Source organism: Calliopsis andreniformis, chromosome 5 (assembly GCF_051401765.1).
Source record: "Calliopsis andreniformis isolate RMS-2024a chromosome 5, iyCalAndr_principal, whole genome shotgun sequence".
NCBI lineage: Eukaryota > Metazoa > Arthropoda > Insecta > Hymenoptera > Andrenidae > Calliopsis > Calliopsis andreniformis.
Window position 1 is genome coordinate 5747278 of NC_135066.1, and position 15332 is coordinate 5762609.

Sequence of the window (15332 nt, forward strand, 5' to 3'; positions counted from 1 at the left end):
GTGTCTTTAACGTGACTCACGTAATCCACCCTTGACGCGTTTGTTTGTAATTAATGGCGGCGCCGGCTGAGTTTCCTCACCCAGGATAATCTGTTTATTAATAGAAACAATAATAGCCGTGGGATGCAACGACAGATATTCTTAGGACATTGTTACGAGAAATTTGTACGTACCATTCGTGTCCCGTGGGAAGTCCTCTGGAACGCATAAGGGCAATGCATTTCAGAGGACTTCTCGTGGCACGCGAATTTTACGTATTCCCAAGACATTCTGTGGAACAGTTTATTTCGGTAGCTGACCAAGGGTGTTTGTATTGCAGGAAAGTATCGCGTTCGACGCAAGTTTCCGCTGCCCAGAACGATCTGGGATGGCGAGGAGACATCGTATTGCTTCAAGGAGAAGTCCAGGAGCGTCCTCAGGGATTGGTATGCCACCAACCCTTATCCTTCACCTCGTGAGAAGCGAGAACTGGCGGAGAGCACTGGTCTCACTACGACGCAAGTCAGCAATTGGTTCAAAAACCGAAGACAGAGAGATCGCGCTGCTGAACACAGGTATGTGCCTTGTCTCTTCTTCGTAATATTATTGTGCAATAGTGCATTTATAGAAATGCACTTTTTGATTTCTATAAATTAGATTTATAGGGTCTCTACGTAATCAATATAATTTTCTTGAGATCTAAGGAAAGAGAATGGTTGAACTGTAGGAATTATTAAGTGAGGTCCTTTGGAACATGTGGACTTAATTTTAGGGAATGAAAATAATGAAATTAGTGATTCTAAATAGTTGAATAAAATTAGTTACCTATATTGAATAACACGATTTAGACCAATCTCTAGGAATTAAAGTACAGTACTTCTCATTTGCTTCATACTTCATAGGTACTTCCCCTTCAATGCCCCAAACAATTGCGTCCACATGTTTTGGATCAGCCAGTACACTTTTTTGTAATAGCCGTATTTAGCATCAGACGCGTCTGCCTGTTTTGAAGTGAGAAAGCTCTAAAACTTCCGACGGTGATATAATAAGCATCGTTACAATAATACGTCGAGTGTTTCGTCAACCGACGAATGGTATATGCTCGCTATCATATCGTAATGTATTCTTCGCGAGTGGCCTTGCTGGAAGTTAATCGACGGTAGCCAGAGCTGATATCCGTGGAATCCGCGCAGGCGTAGGAGTTTCGTGTTGTTTGGAAGGTCGTTGCTCCATATCCGATTTTAGAAACGACCGAGCAAACTCGAAGACGGCCTCATAACTGCCTCGTAACGTAGCGCTGCGTGTCTCTTGGATCACGTGATCCACCTTTTCCCCTAGAATTCTTCGTCACAGACGTACCATTACTACCCAAAGCGGTACCATTCCTATCTCCGTAATTTTTTTCAATTCGCTTCAACACTTCATCAGCGATCAATTTTTCAACTGAAGAAAAAGTTTCAACTCATCAAAAAATTTAATCACAGACGTCTCCTTACTATCTAAAGCAGTATCATTTCCATCTTCGCAATTTCTCTCGATTCTGTTTAACACTTCATCGTCTATCGATCTTCCAACTGAAAAGAAGGCTTCAACTCATCGAAAAATGTAATCATAGGGACCTTCATCTCTTCCTTGAAAGCGTGAAAGATCCACTGCTCGAGTCAATTTAAGTACCGTTATAATATCCCCTTTCTGAAGTCGAGTAGCGTATGTCCGGTTTTTTGCGCACTTTGCGATTTCTCTTCTGCGTTGAACTTCAACAGAAACACAGTACATGGAATTACTTGTAAAGACTTTCCCCGTAGGGCAAAGTCCTTCGTCTTCGTTTTAACGTAGGTATACACTTGAATCATCGACATCCTATCAGCAGCACATTTTTTGCCTCTAGCAAAACGTTCTAGAAACAGGGAAAACTCGCGTTCCATGAGATTACAAGACTATATAAGCCCTAACAAAGAAGAGCCAGTTACTTCCGGTTCAGGAACCTTTTCTAGGGATATTTGACGCAGGCGTAGCACCAGTGGTAGGCTACAATGATGGAGATCCTAGGGTACCATAAATAATAGAAAAAAGAAAAGAGCGGCTGGAACCCTCGATTTCGGTGAATCCATCGATGCGAATCGGTGGCCAGGATAGACGGCCGCTTCTCCGCGAGGAGAATTTCGCGAGGGAGGAAGTGGGAAGCACCACCGTGGCGAGGCCCGGTCCGGTACACAGCCGTGTCACGCCACGGGGAACGTATCGAATTTCTTATGGCTTCTGTGTATTCCCATGAACGGAGACAGAAGGTCAGAGAGAGGAACAGAGAGGGGGAGACCGCGGTGGTGGCTCCTATAGTCCTATCCGATGGCTTTGGGGGTATCGTGGATACGCACCGCATCATTCGCGGCATATTAATTACAGGAAATCCCACAAAGCATTCGTACCACCCTCCCACTACGTAATTTGTCGTTCACCACCCCCTCGGTCGAATATCGAGCAGAGTTCGATCGGGAGCAATTTTTGTTATCTCGAGATCGACATTTTTGGACACACTTCTGAAATGTTTTCAGTGGATAGGATTAATGATCTGTAAACTCGATTTTTAGTTTCATTTATGCTAGCAATTAAACTAAAGGAACTTTGTTTTTGGTAAAGAACCAGTTCACAATTCATGTATGTAGGTAGTAAAATATGATCGAAAACTTTGAACATCAATGTATAGGTATATCGAACACAGAAATAGATAGATTTATGACTTAGGTATATTAGTCTGTGTCACAGATATAAATACTTCTCAATATTAAAAAAAAATCTGTCAGTTTCTGACCAATACTAGAAATAAAAGGGTGTGCAGAATATCAATATCAAAAATCGTCTACGCTCGCCACACGCAGAAAGCGGTTCAACGATTACTTAAAGCAGATATTAATATCCCATTAACGGATGGTACTGCGACGTTAAGCGTACTTCCTCTCGGGCCACCGTGCGAGCAGCTCGCAAGCTGATGTAAATTAAAGCTGGATCACGCGTGCAGGGGCGGAAACGTCGGTGGTATCGGGCCCCAGGGGATTGGGGCGTCTCGTGGGCGTCCATGTCTGGGCAAAAAAGAGCCGAACTCCGGGATGCACCGTGGATAGACTCCCTCGGGAGCCGTTATCGAACGATTAAACGGCCCCGTTTAGACACGATACGCATAATGCACAGACGAAGAACAGACGATTTATTCAAAGGTTCGCGTGACTCGAAACTTGCTCGTGGAGGCAATAACCTTCGAATTCTACGCCCGCTATTTGTGGTAACTTGTGTCCAAAGTTCGATGCTCTTCGAGTTTCCGCCAAATCGACTGAAGTGAGTTCAGAAATCTGGCTCCTTGAGGCTTTCAATTTTTCGCGGGGATTTTGCTGATTCTGAGGGATTTTTCTATATCTAGAGATCTAGGAATATCTCTAGTAATATTTCTGATTCCAGGAGTATTTTAATTTGGACATGGATTCTTTGAAATTTTCTTTCCTAGGGTAATGTGTTTCGGTTATGAAACTGTGGGATAATGTTCCGAGAAAATTCACTATAGGCTGTGGACTATTCTTGTGCCCTTTTATTTCATCCTCCCGCATTCCAAGGCATTCGGGCGTGGATGGAATTGCGTAGGACAAAAGAGTTGTGTGCAGATAAGGAGCAGACGGCGCCGCCTGAAATCTCGCAATCAGCATCTTTTTTCGTTATCTTTTCTTCGCGCGCACGTTCGGTTATCGGATACCAGTTGTTGATTACCCCCTAAGACGAACTGCATTCTGCTGTCGACAGCAACGTTTCGAGAGAGGTGACACCGCCTTTATTTTAAGAAATATCTCATCGTAAAATTTCCTTTACTTATGAATATTAAACTTATGAATATTAAAGCAGACAAATTTAACGTTGACGACTTCCAGTTTTAAAGTTCAGGGGATTTCTCACCTTCTGGTGCCAGAGAATGTTATTGTTGAGAGTCCCCTATTGTTGCTGTCGCAGCGTGATAGGTGACAGTAAATTTTCCTAACAACTTGGCCTGAGAATTCGCGTTTCGCGATCATAGCAATTGTAATAGTCATCGTTGCGACGTTCCTCGTGCAGGCTAGCCAACTTTATCTGACGAAGACTAGGAGGCACCGCGAAACATAAACAAGTCGCGCGGATCGTGCTGCTTAGACACGACGGTAAGCAATTCTTATCGCCACGCACAGTTGCGCGCTTCGTTTCTTGTTTCTTCTTTCTTTTTCTCCTCCCTCTAGCGTCGGTACTTTTCGGTGCGAGCACGTGCGACTCATTAATTCCACGAAATGTCTACCTCCAAGCTCTGTATTTTCGTTCTGGTGAATTTATCGTCGAGTCTCGATCAAGGTTGCATTCCGATTTTCGTGCCCTTAGACTTAGAAACAATAACATTCGAGCCTAGACTGCGGTGCAGAGATGTTTGTATAATTTGGATATTCTCGATTTTTGAGAAGGCAGAAATATCTTTGTATTGGTATTATTGAATTATGGGGAGTTTCTGAACTTCGTATGATAGGTGATAAAGAACACTTGCTTCCTGCGTTTTTGATATATTGCTATTTCATTTACAAGGAGGTTTGGAGTAGTGATATGTGCTTAAAAAGAATTCGAAAATACCACCTACATAAAAAAATCCATCCACATAAAATAAAATCGTAACTACCTTAACAAAATTCCATTCACCTCGAAAGAATTCCATCCACTTCAGAAAAAATCCATCCAGTTGTAAAAAAAATTCATCCACCTAAAAAAATCCAATTTCATCGGTGACATAGATCACCCAAATTCAAATCTTAGACGTTTAAATATCCCAAAATCCGAAAATCGCAACAATTACACATCCTCACAAGTTCAGACCTTCCTTCACCTTCAAACACAATTTCAGCAGTTCTCATTACACGCCCGATAAAGAACCCGTTTCAGCCACGAAATGAAATACGATAAACCGCTTCGCGTTTCTCAAAAGATACACGCATCTGTTTTCCGAAGCATAAAGCCTCGGGAAGAGAATGGTGGACTGGTTTCCCGATGCATTGTGGGTACGTGGGCTCGCTGCTCGCTAGACGAAAATAAACTTCACTTCTCTCTACACGCGCGTACGACGACAATGTTTTTTTTCGATGCAAAGAAGTGCTCTTGTTCTAAACGCCACTCGAGGCGTCTTTATTACCGAGTCTCGGGTCTAATATCATCATCATCATCATTATCGTCATCATCATCCTCCTCCTCTTCGTCAACGTTTCGTCGGGATAGGAAGAGTCACCCTCCTTCTCCCCCCACCACTCCTCTGTCTACTTAGACACGCTTCTAATCTTCGAAAAAGCCGAGCAACCCGTTTGTCTGGCGGTCGAAGGGTTAAGAACAACACTGGCCCGCCAAAAATAAATAAAGCCGGAAGAGGCACGTCGAGAGACCCTACGTGCCACCCAGACGTGCCTCGTTCCCGAACTTTCTTCCGCTTTGCTTTTCGGCTTGCTCTCGTTCGCGGTGGAGAAAGTATCGACGAATAAATAGACGCTCGTATTTTTGACTCGATCGGCGTGCTTTACGATGACATAAGATGCACTCCGTGTTGAGAAGGCAATTTGGAGACTGAGTGTGGGAGGAAGTCAAGGGAAGACTAAATAAGGATCTTAGAATTGTGGAGAAGATGGTTCGAATATTTAATATTCGAGTTAACCAAGTGGTAGGTGTGCTTTATGAGCTGGTGATTTTCTAGAGTTAATAATTAAGAGACTACTTGTATGGTGCCTACAGGTTTTATATTCATCTAGTACTTATGTAGTTTTATTTTTGTAAGCGTTATATCCAGTAGTTTTCGGTAAAAAGCAACTTTGAACAATGATTAGGGGAGTCACAGGAAACAGAATTGCAGGGTTATCTAACACCCTTCGGCAACCCTCTGGCATCGCTTCCTTCGTTCGATGGATCGAAGAAGTGCCGCGGCTGCACTGGGGGCCGGAGCCCAGTAATGGCTCTGTCGTTGTTCTCCAGTGTCAACAAAACATTGCTAATGTACCCAGTCCGGCACACAAACTCACCCCCGGCTCACCCTCGTTGCGCCACTGTCAGCCCACCCTCTCCCTTCGACGACAAATCGAGGGCTGGAACACAAGGGGAAAATGGAGGACGCGCTGCTCGGAATTCTTTTTTCCATCGATTCCCTTCGCATTCCAGCCTCGTTTCCTCGTCAAAATTTCACACCGTAATGGCCTCGATTCGCGTAATCAGCCGATCGATGCTATTGGAAATTTCCCTAGGTAATTTCCACTGTGTTATGTCCGACCAATCTATTAGTGGTTCTTTAATATTGATTTATGATTTTAATCTTTGAGAGGGTTTGTTAGTCTCGTGGCGTGGATTATTAATCGCTCTTTTTAAGAATATAATCGAACTTCATTGATTGACTCTTCGATGACCGATTTCTTGGTCTATTTAAAACCACTCAGACTTTACTGTTCTGTGGAAATTATTGAAGCGTAATTTCTGATATTCTTGTACAGGCTGTTTCAAAGCTTGAGTAGTGAAATTATTTTCTACTAAATAAAATTTCATTGAGAAGTTAAATAAACGAGAGACTACATCGTAGGAAATGTAAACAAAGTGCAGCAAAACATAAACACAACTTCAAGAGTAAATTGAGGGCATAGGAATGACGAAAAAATGTTTCTATAAACATTCATTCCACTTGATCTCTGTTCTGATTGGAAAGCAAGTCCATAAATCCATAACTCAACTCTTGTCACGTCCCTAAAATTGTGTTTACAATTTTTTAAACATTAAATTCATGTAATTCTCCTTTCAACTGTATTTAATCCTGTGTTTAAAATTCCAACCAGATGCAAAACTCCATTTTTATTTACTGCAACACGAACATAAATATCCTTTAGATATGCAACAGAAACGTAGTGCAGAAACTCCACAAATACCAGACGTAATAATTAGCAGGGGATAGCGTCACGGTTAAACGATTTCGTGTATCAAAAGGGAGGGGGGTAGGCATCCGTGGAATGTCCTCAGAGGTTCCTGGGTCGAAATAACCGGGATCGTTTCTACGGTCTATATTTCTTCCTGCAGCGACCGGTGGTCCACGGCGACAAACATCGTTACTGCTTTTATTATTGCTATCCGTCTGATTATCTGCTCTGGATTAGATTAGATATCTCGGGTGCCATTCATTTCGGTCGAGTGGATGGACGCTGCAGTTTGTTTGCTGCAATGCTTTATCAGCGTCGTGCGCGACTCTTATTAATGTTTTCTGCGAATTCAAAGTAATTATGAAGCAAAGAAAGCTACTTTCAAAGCAGTCTAGTATTAAACATTAAAAAAATTAAATTTATCCATTTGAATTCTTTCGTGCAGACATGCAACAGAAATCAGAAGACCTCTTTTTCGTAAAATAATTTTTCTCAGGCCAAGTAATATAATAAAAGAAGGTGTTAAAAAGTTTGGGATATTTAACTTCATAAAAATTCACAAAGCTGCGAGTAATGAATCATAGAGAGCATCAGCTCATCCACTTCGCACCGCGTGTTCATTACAATACAGTTCCACTCGATGACCCTAATTTCACCAGGCGAAAACATAAAGCACCCCCAAGGGGGGCAGAAAGTAACCCTCCCCCAGTATTAAATGTCGGTTATTCAGCCTTAATTAAATCGGTCCCATCGAGTGTTACCGCATAAGTGGAAGATGGAGGCGCGTCAGATTGAAGTGGCCGTGGAACAGAGGGACGAGGGGAAGTCCATGGGGTTTCAGGAAGGGATGCCACTTCCCGGATGTGGAGGAGGACAGATGGGGAAGGAGAAGGGAATGGAGTCAGTGTCGAGAGGGCGTTACAGAGGGGACACGCGGACGTTTTGTCGGTCTCTCTTGGTAAGGGTTGGACGCACCGGGGGTGGCTGCGCCAATATTGACTCTTTCTGAAAACCCAGGGGGACCACACGGTGACAAAGAGGGTGGCGCTACTTTACCTCGCCTTTTGTGCGACCCGACGATGAATATGGCGTCTGCACGACCACACGGTTCGCCATTCTATGCTTGGAAAATTATTTTCTTGGAAAGAAAAGTGCCTTGTTTGAAAGGGATAGATATGTGGGAAGTAAAAAGAGGAAGATTGTTTACTGTATGAGGAGGAAATTGAAGTAGCTATTAAGGTTATGAAAGTATTTCTTCGGTGATTTAGTAGTCAGAGGATGTCAAGAGTGAATGTTTTCACGTAGAATGTACCTACATACTCTTTAGTTTAGAATTACAGACTCTATGATTTTTATATTAAATCTCGTTTAGAATTTCATTACTAAAGAAAATTTTTTCTGACACTGGGATGAATTAGTCTTTTCAATTAGAAATTTCAATTGCTTTCTGGATATTAAGAGGTCTGCCTATACACGTACTTATTCTACTGTATTCTCGTAACCAGGGCATAAAGGTGCCTCAATCGAATAAGAATGTTCTCAAAAAGGCTTTTTATAAACACTTATTAGAGTATCTATCTACTATTTTCTTTCGACTTTCCTCAAAAATATCATTCTCAAATTTACTCTATCTATCACACCCAATTCCAAACACCTAAATTCTACAAAATCAAATTACCTACGTCTAAGTAATTCAAAATTCCATCAACACCCAACTCATTCTGAGGCACCTCAAAATTGCTCCGAAATTCAGAGCAGGAAGGCACGGCGATAATGCGCGGCCTTGTGTACTTAAAAAGCTTTAGCAGTTCAGAAAGACGGATCCCCAATGGACGAAGACAACGTTGATGAATCGACTCTCGCCTCTTATAGCCGGGCCTCTCCGCAGCCGGTAGCGTGGGTCGACACCGCGACTCCTCGACACGTCGACGATCGCGATCGATTTCCATCAAAGTCGATGTCGAGAGCTTCGATACCGATCGACTTCCATCAAAGTCGAAGACCTCGCCCTGTTCTCTCTCTTTCTCGTTCCCTCTTCGCCCTGAACGTGCGCGCGCTCGTCTCCCGCTGCGCGCGGATGAATCACGACGCGTTTGTCATTCGACTCTGATGTCTGCCGCGATTTCCTCGAACCTTGTGGAACTTCCTAACGTCCCTGTCGACAACTGCACTCGCGGAGGAATTCGTCTGGACACCTTGGAGCTTAGGAACTAGATTTTCGGTCAATTTATGAAATTAATTAGGGTATAGGTATTACAGACATTGAATAGAATACAGTAAACCCTCTTATAACACGGTGCTCATAATGTGGTACTCTCGTAATACTCTCAGAAAGAAGTAAAAACCTATGGAAACGTAACAGATTTGCAGGTCTCCGTATTTCGATCTCACCGTGTTGCTAGAGGTTCATTCACAAGCGAAAAAAAGGAAGGCAGACAGAATCCGTGGTCAGAGTGGTGACCGGAAGCCGACGGTAGCTCGGTATCGCTGCGCAAATAAAGATGCGTTCGGGTCAAGCGTGGTAGACACTCGTTGAAATCGTTCTCGCGATGCCGACGTCCCCGAAATAGCTACGAATACTGCCCGCGTACCATTGCCTGGTTTACGGTTACAGCATGCACGGTGTCTGGGCAACGCGCTCTGCGTATCTGAAACCAGAGAACCCATCTCCTCGTCACCGTGTCGCTCGCTCGTACCGCTCTACCGGCGTTCACGGGACCGTTGCACGAAAAAGGCGACTTTCGGACTCGTCGGTTCGTCCAGCGGCTCCCTGTCTGCCGTTCTCTCCATCCGGTTCCAAAATCTGCTCTTCCGGTTGCCAAGTCTCTGCCTCGTTTCGCTCGGGAAACACGAATTTTTCAAGTCACGAATTTCGAGCACTCTGTTTTACTACGACCAGAGTGATGCATGTATGATTGAATGAAAATTTGTTATACTATGAATTCTTATGGTTTTAGAAAGACTGTTGCAGTGGGAGTAGAAATAAATAGAATTGGGGTGAAAATATGTAGTTTAGGTATTTGAATACCTATTTATTCAAATATTTAAATTCTCAAGTGTTCATGTTTGTCAGGTATTCAAATACTCAAGCATTCAAGTTTCCAAACATTCAAATTCACAAGTATTCGTTCAGATATGACTACTCAAGTAGTTTCTTCCCAGTAACCAAATACTTGAAAAATATTCAAGCTGAAATCTTCAGTCACCCACTCACAGTCAGAGTTCCCCGGGCCAGTAGCCTCGGTTAGCCCAGAAATCGCGATCGTTCGCGAAGAATTACACAACCTCTGAATCACATTTCCCCGACGAACCGAGTGGTCGTGTCGGATATAATCCAAGGGAACTGAATTCCTCTGTGTTTCGTTGTGTACATCATCGGCCGTGTTGTCCCCGTGCTTTTCATTCATTCGTTTCTCCGCCGCGGAACGAATTCGTGAATCCTCTGTTGCCGCCGCGACGATATAAATAGCCCTGGTGTTTCACGTTCGCGCGTATATTCCTGGTTGACGGATTCGCGTTCGACTAGCGATTTCTCTATGCAACTGCGATTTCTCATTCAGATTTAGGATCTGGCGCGACAGGTCGATACGCCTCGTCGGTCCGCAGAATCTCGCGGTTGGCCCTCAAGGTCTTGCCACGTTTTGCGTAACGATCGGCTGACTTCGATCGGTTTGCCTCCTCTCGCCTAAGGATGAGATCAAGTTCGGTATGTATATGGCATCTATGGGCTTGGAACTTGGAATAGTTAGGAGATGATTGTGAGGGAATGCGAGGAACTCGTTTCTGGGATCAGTTTAGGTATCGAGGAGAAATTTGAGTTTGTCTTCTGAGAAGCGAAGATGAAGATGATCTAAGATTTTGATACACTGGGTATTCGGTTCTTTGTGAGACTTTATATTACTTGTAGGTACCTATGATATTTTTTGTTCAAAGCTTATTGTGCTCTGCATTCGTTCAGAGTGAATGAATTTAATTTCCTGGATACTCCCGAAGGTCTTCGCCAAACGTGAGCTATCAATGTATGAGTTGATCGAGCAGCGTGATTTTTTATAATCTCGTCGTCACTCAGCCATGGATCCACAGAGGAAACATCGAGATTGTAAAGCACGTTCATATATCCGTTTCCTTATGATCTGATTTCGTGTTTCAGAGTCTATTCTTATTCTCTTTTTCATATGAATTTTACCTCGCCTCCGCAAAACAAAACGACTCGCTAGTTGCACGAATTAATCTCAGATTAACTAACCCTCTACATCTTATCTTCTCAACTTGTTAGAGTTATCTACTCAGGGAGCTTCTAACGAGAACAGTTAGTGTTTCGATGAATAGAACCAGGTCAGAACTCATCTGCTCCAAATGTATAAGCATCCCACGTCTCGACTGGTTGACGACGAGTCGAAGGCAAAAACGAGGAGACGACCTTAGCGTCAATCAGTCGCCCGTATTTTCTGCTCGTCGACGCGCTATGGGCGGATCATCGAGAGCAGCCCACCCTGCGTGTTAATTCGCGAGAAATCATTGACTCGAAATAGAGCGCCTCCTTCGTCGTCGATGAGCGCCTTAACCACGTCAGGCTCTGATGCAACCTGCGTCTTGTGCGTTTCTGAAATATCGATGTCCCTTTGCCGTGGCTTATTGATTGGCTACTGAAGAGAAATTTAGCGAGAATTCGCGGGAATTTATCTCATTCCACTCTGACACGGGGATTTAAATGTACCCTGGTGTTGGTCTGAGGAATTTGACAAGAGCTTAGGGCGTCCCTCTCAGAGGAACATGAATTACAAGGTCTAATTTTATCTGGTGGTCACATGATTCTTCGTGTTAAACGTTAGCTCATTTTTCAAAGATTCTAATTAAGGAGAAAAATGTGAGGAAATATAGTGAACCAAGATTTACTCCTTCTTATGTGTTTTTCTTTACTACTGATTTTGGAGTAGAAGTATGTACTTATAGTAAGATTTCCCGTGGGCAGAATAAGAATTTTTTCTTGAGTTCCTTAAATACTTGAACTAAATTTTATTCATTTCTTGGATTTGTTCAAGTGTTTATCAACAGGATTACTGATGTCTTCGATACTTTGAAGAACTCTTAAATTTCTATAATTTTAAGCGAGACGAAATCAAGTGGTCTTTTGAAAGCCAATTTCCATTAAGCTTATTAATTACTCTCATTCAACTTTCCTCGAATACCTAACACCTAAATAATCGCAACAGCCAGTCACCAATTCCAGCCGACAATCATCCCACCAGAACTCCCTGTATACCAATTTACCAAAAACATATCGCATCGCCGAAAACTACGTGGCATCATGCACTGCTAAAGTAGAACAGAATCACCAGCAGCCCTATTTAAATTATTTATGCTCGCAAATACTCTGACAGTTATTCGCTCGTATTACGAGCCAGTGAACAAGGCTTCTTTGGCGTCTATTATCTGTGAGCTAATAAAGTTCAAGCACGAGCTCGCGGATTTATTGGTCAGTTGAATAACAGGTACCCTTTATGTAACGGAAAATTATAGAACACTATAAAATTCAGTTCCTTGAATTATCATAAAACTAGTCCTCTCAGACCCCTCCTCCCTCGAGCCTACAAACATGGTCTCCATCGAAGGTTCTCGTCCCGAAGATAATTGGAAGCAAATTTCCTCCAAGGGAAGAAAAGGGCCACGGTCCCTCAGTGAAAGGGACATGGTCCCCGAATAATACTTCTTAATTCGAGCTATCAAACGGCACAAAGGATGCGTTTGAGGGACGAAAAGGACTCGTATCAACGCGGTGCTTCGTTGTGCGCGCGTGTACCGCGAGGGGACGCAAAGGGCTTCGTCTCCCCCGATGGGTTCGACCCCTTTTTCGCCGAAGAGGGAGGGAGAGAGAAAGGACGGCCATGCTGGGTCGCCTCAGCCATTTTCGGGCACACACGCCGCACAAAAAAGGCGGGTAGGGCCCTCGGTGAAAACCGCTTTAAAGAAGACCACGTCAAATCTGACAGGCTGAGGGAATAAGGGGCCACATATGGCCACGTAAGGGCCGAAAAGGGTCCCGCCTCGTCCCTGTTGCGCGTCGCTGCTGCTGTTGCTGCTGCCGTCGTCCCCGTTTGAAAAAGAACAATCCTCCGCTCGCCGCTCGCTCCTCTTCATCGCGTTCTTCTACCATCTCGTCCTCTTCTCGCCCTTCCTCCGACGAGACCTTCCCCTCGTTCCCTTCCGTCCACTCGCGACCGACAGAGGGGGCATTCATTCATGCACGCATTCCCAGAATGCACTCTGCCCCGCACGTGTGTGTCCGTGGCTGCACTCGCGTCCCAGAATGGGAGTACTGCGTGTCCTTTGATGGCGAGGCTAGGACAATTGTCTGGAAGCTGGGGAAAATTGGTGGAAAGGGATTGGAGTTCGAAAGAGTTTTGTTTCAGTGGAGGAAAGAATTTATCGTAGTTTTAGGTACGCGAGAATTTGAAGCTTCGAGTGAACTTAAATACTCGGAAAATTTGTTGAATGCAGTATTTAGGGATCAGAAATTGTGGTATGTAAGTCTGAGTTTTAGGTACAATATTTTACGATTTTATGCGAACGTATATTACTTCCTTGAGCAGACTCTTTATTGTTTAGAAGATCAGTTTGGAATAGAAATATGGTCGCAGCTCCTCAGAATTCTTGTTTCCTGAGTTTATGACACGGCAAGTGTAATTTGGAGTCTCCTCTGTTCATAAATAACCAAGCTTTACCATAATGGATCTCTTTAAACGAGGACAAACACTGGCCAAAAAAGTTCCTTAAAATCACTTCCGTATCGTAAACCCTGAATCATGTCGAACTCTCAACAAGTTTAAATTGAAGCACTGTGCGAGCCACGCAGGCGCAGAACGATCCCTGCGCGTCGTACAGACGCGCAGCTACCTCCCCGTTCCCGCGAAGAAATAAAAATCCGCACGAAATGAAATTATTCTCCGAAATGAAAGCAGAAGGGCGAGGAAAAAAATTCGGGAAGCAATCAGCCACGGAATACGCGTCTGGAGGAATTCGGCAGGGGGGAAAGTAAAACGCGTTCGCAGCTGCTGTGCATCCGGCGGGTTAATAAATCGACGATATTACGGGGCTTAAAACGTGATTTACGGCGCGTCGAACAAATTCAAGGATAATTCGACCTTGGTCTCCGTGACGAATTCACCCCGCGAGATTACGGAAACGCGTGAGTCGGCGCAGGAAATTACTCGGGTCTCTCGCAATTCGGATCGCTGAACGATTTCCTTGAATCGTCGCGCGTGTCTACTTGCACAACAGTGTACGTTAGACGAATTAAATCTGTCCGCCTGATGCAGCGAAACGTAAACGATCCAGAACGTTAAGCCGCGACGAAACGGGGGCGTAGCAAACTGCCGAGCTAATCTGTTAGGTATTTTTTCATTGTCAATTTCCCTGCTTCTACCTTCACGGCACATTTGAACTTCATTGTTCGTTGCGAACTCGTTTTGGCGACGTGGAACCTCTCTTCTTTTTCTTCGTCTAGGAATACCTCGGTGGTCGCGTGATTTTAATAGCGACTGATTGCAATTGACCGTGTTAATACTGAAATGGCTGGTCTCGAGTACCTTCAGAGGATTATAACGTCCGGCGAAACTCATCCTAATTACCTCACGTGGACAGATTAGGGTTTTTGCTCTTTTTCGCATATATGAATGCTGCTGCTGTCTCTCTTCTCGGCAGGGTCTTTAATAAATTTCCTACTACCTTGTATTTCAAAACTCACTTGTTATAGCCCGTGAGGAGTAGGTTTATTTCATATAATGTGTCACTGTCGTCGACCATCGTGTCAGTAGTTAGTAGACACGCAGTGGTTTATCATTTCAAGTAATGAGAGTGATTATACTCCACAAATTAATTACACGCTCTTTGTACTATCTGAATTTCGAAATACAAAATATATAAATGTCAAATAGATTTTCAAATTTTTTAACTCTATTTTACTAATTTTTTTAGCACCGAGGCGAGGGTGCATTCTCCTAATTCTGAAGAATCAGACTTTCACAAATTTGAAGTTTGCAGTAGTCATTCGATCCACTCGACCTTTCCTTTCCTTTGTCAGGACATCCTACGCCATCTTCGCGACGGTTTCTGACGAGACTCCCCTGTCTCTTGGACAGCTATCCGTTTCTCGTTCGAAGGTCGGAAACCGTGGCCTGTTGTGTGGCACAGTTGAATGCGTTCGACGTCTATATCCGACCGTGGTTCTTTCTTCTTGCTCTCTTTTTCGTGGTAGCATCCCGCCAGCGGAAGCATTTTCGTATGACGTACCTACGTATGCAACGGTACACGCACACGTTCCCTTAAACGGTGTCGAGTTACTCGTCAGCTGGGGACACAAAGCTTATGTAAGTACGCCAAGAAGCTTCGATCTTCGTGACCGTGGCCACCTCCTTCCCCGTGCGT

The 15332-nt window shown here is 43.9% G+C and overlaps 1 protein-coding gene across 3 annotated transcripts in view; it reads left to right on the forward strand.

The window, feature by feature from the left end:
• Positions 1–15332, forward strand: part of So (SIX homeobox 1 protein sine oculis) — a 34083-nt gene that overhangs the window by 7059 nt on the left and 11692 nt on the right. For all 3 annotated transcript variants that reach the window (XM_076378150.1, XM_076378151.1, XM_076378152.1), the window contains exon 3: positions 320–554. In XM_076378150.1, coding sequence (XP_076234265.1) covers positions 320–554 — 235 coding nt within the window. The remainder of the gene's footprint in view (positions 1–319; positions 555–15332) is intronic.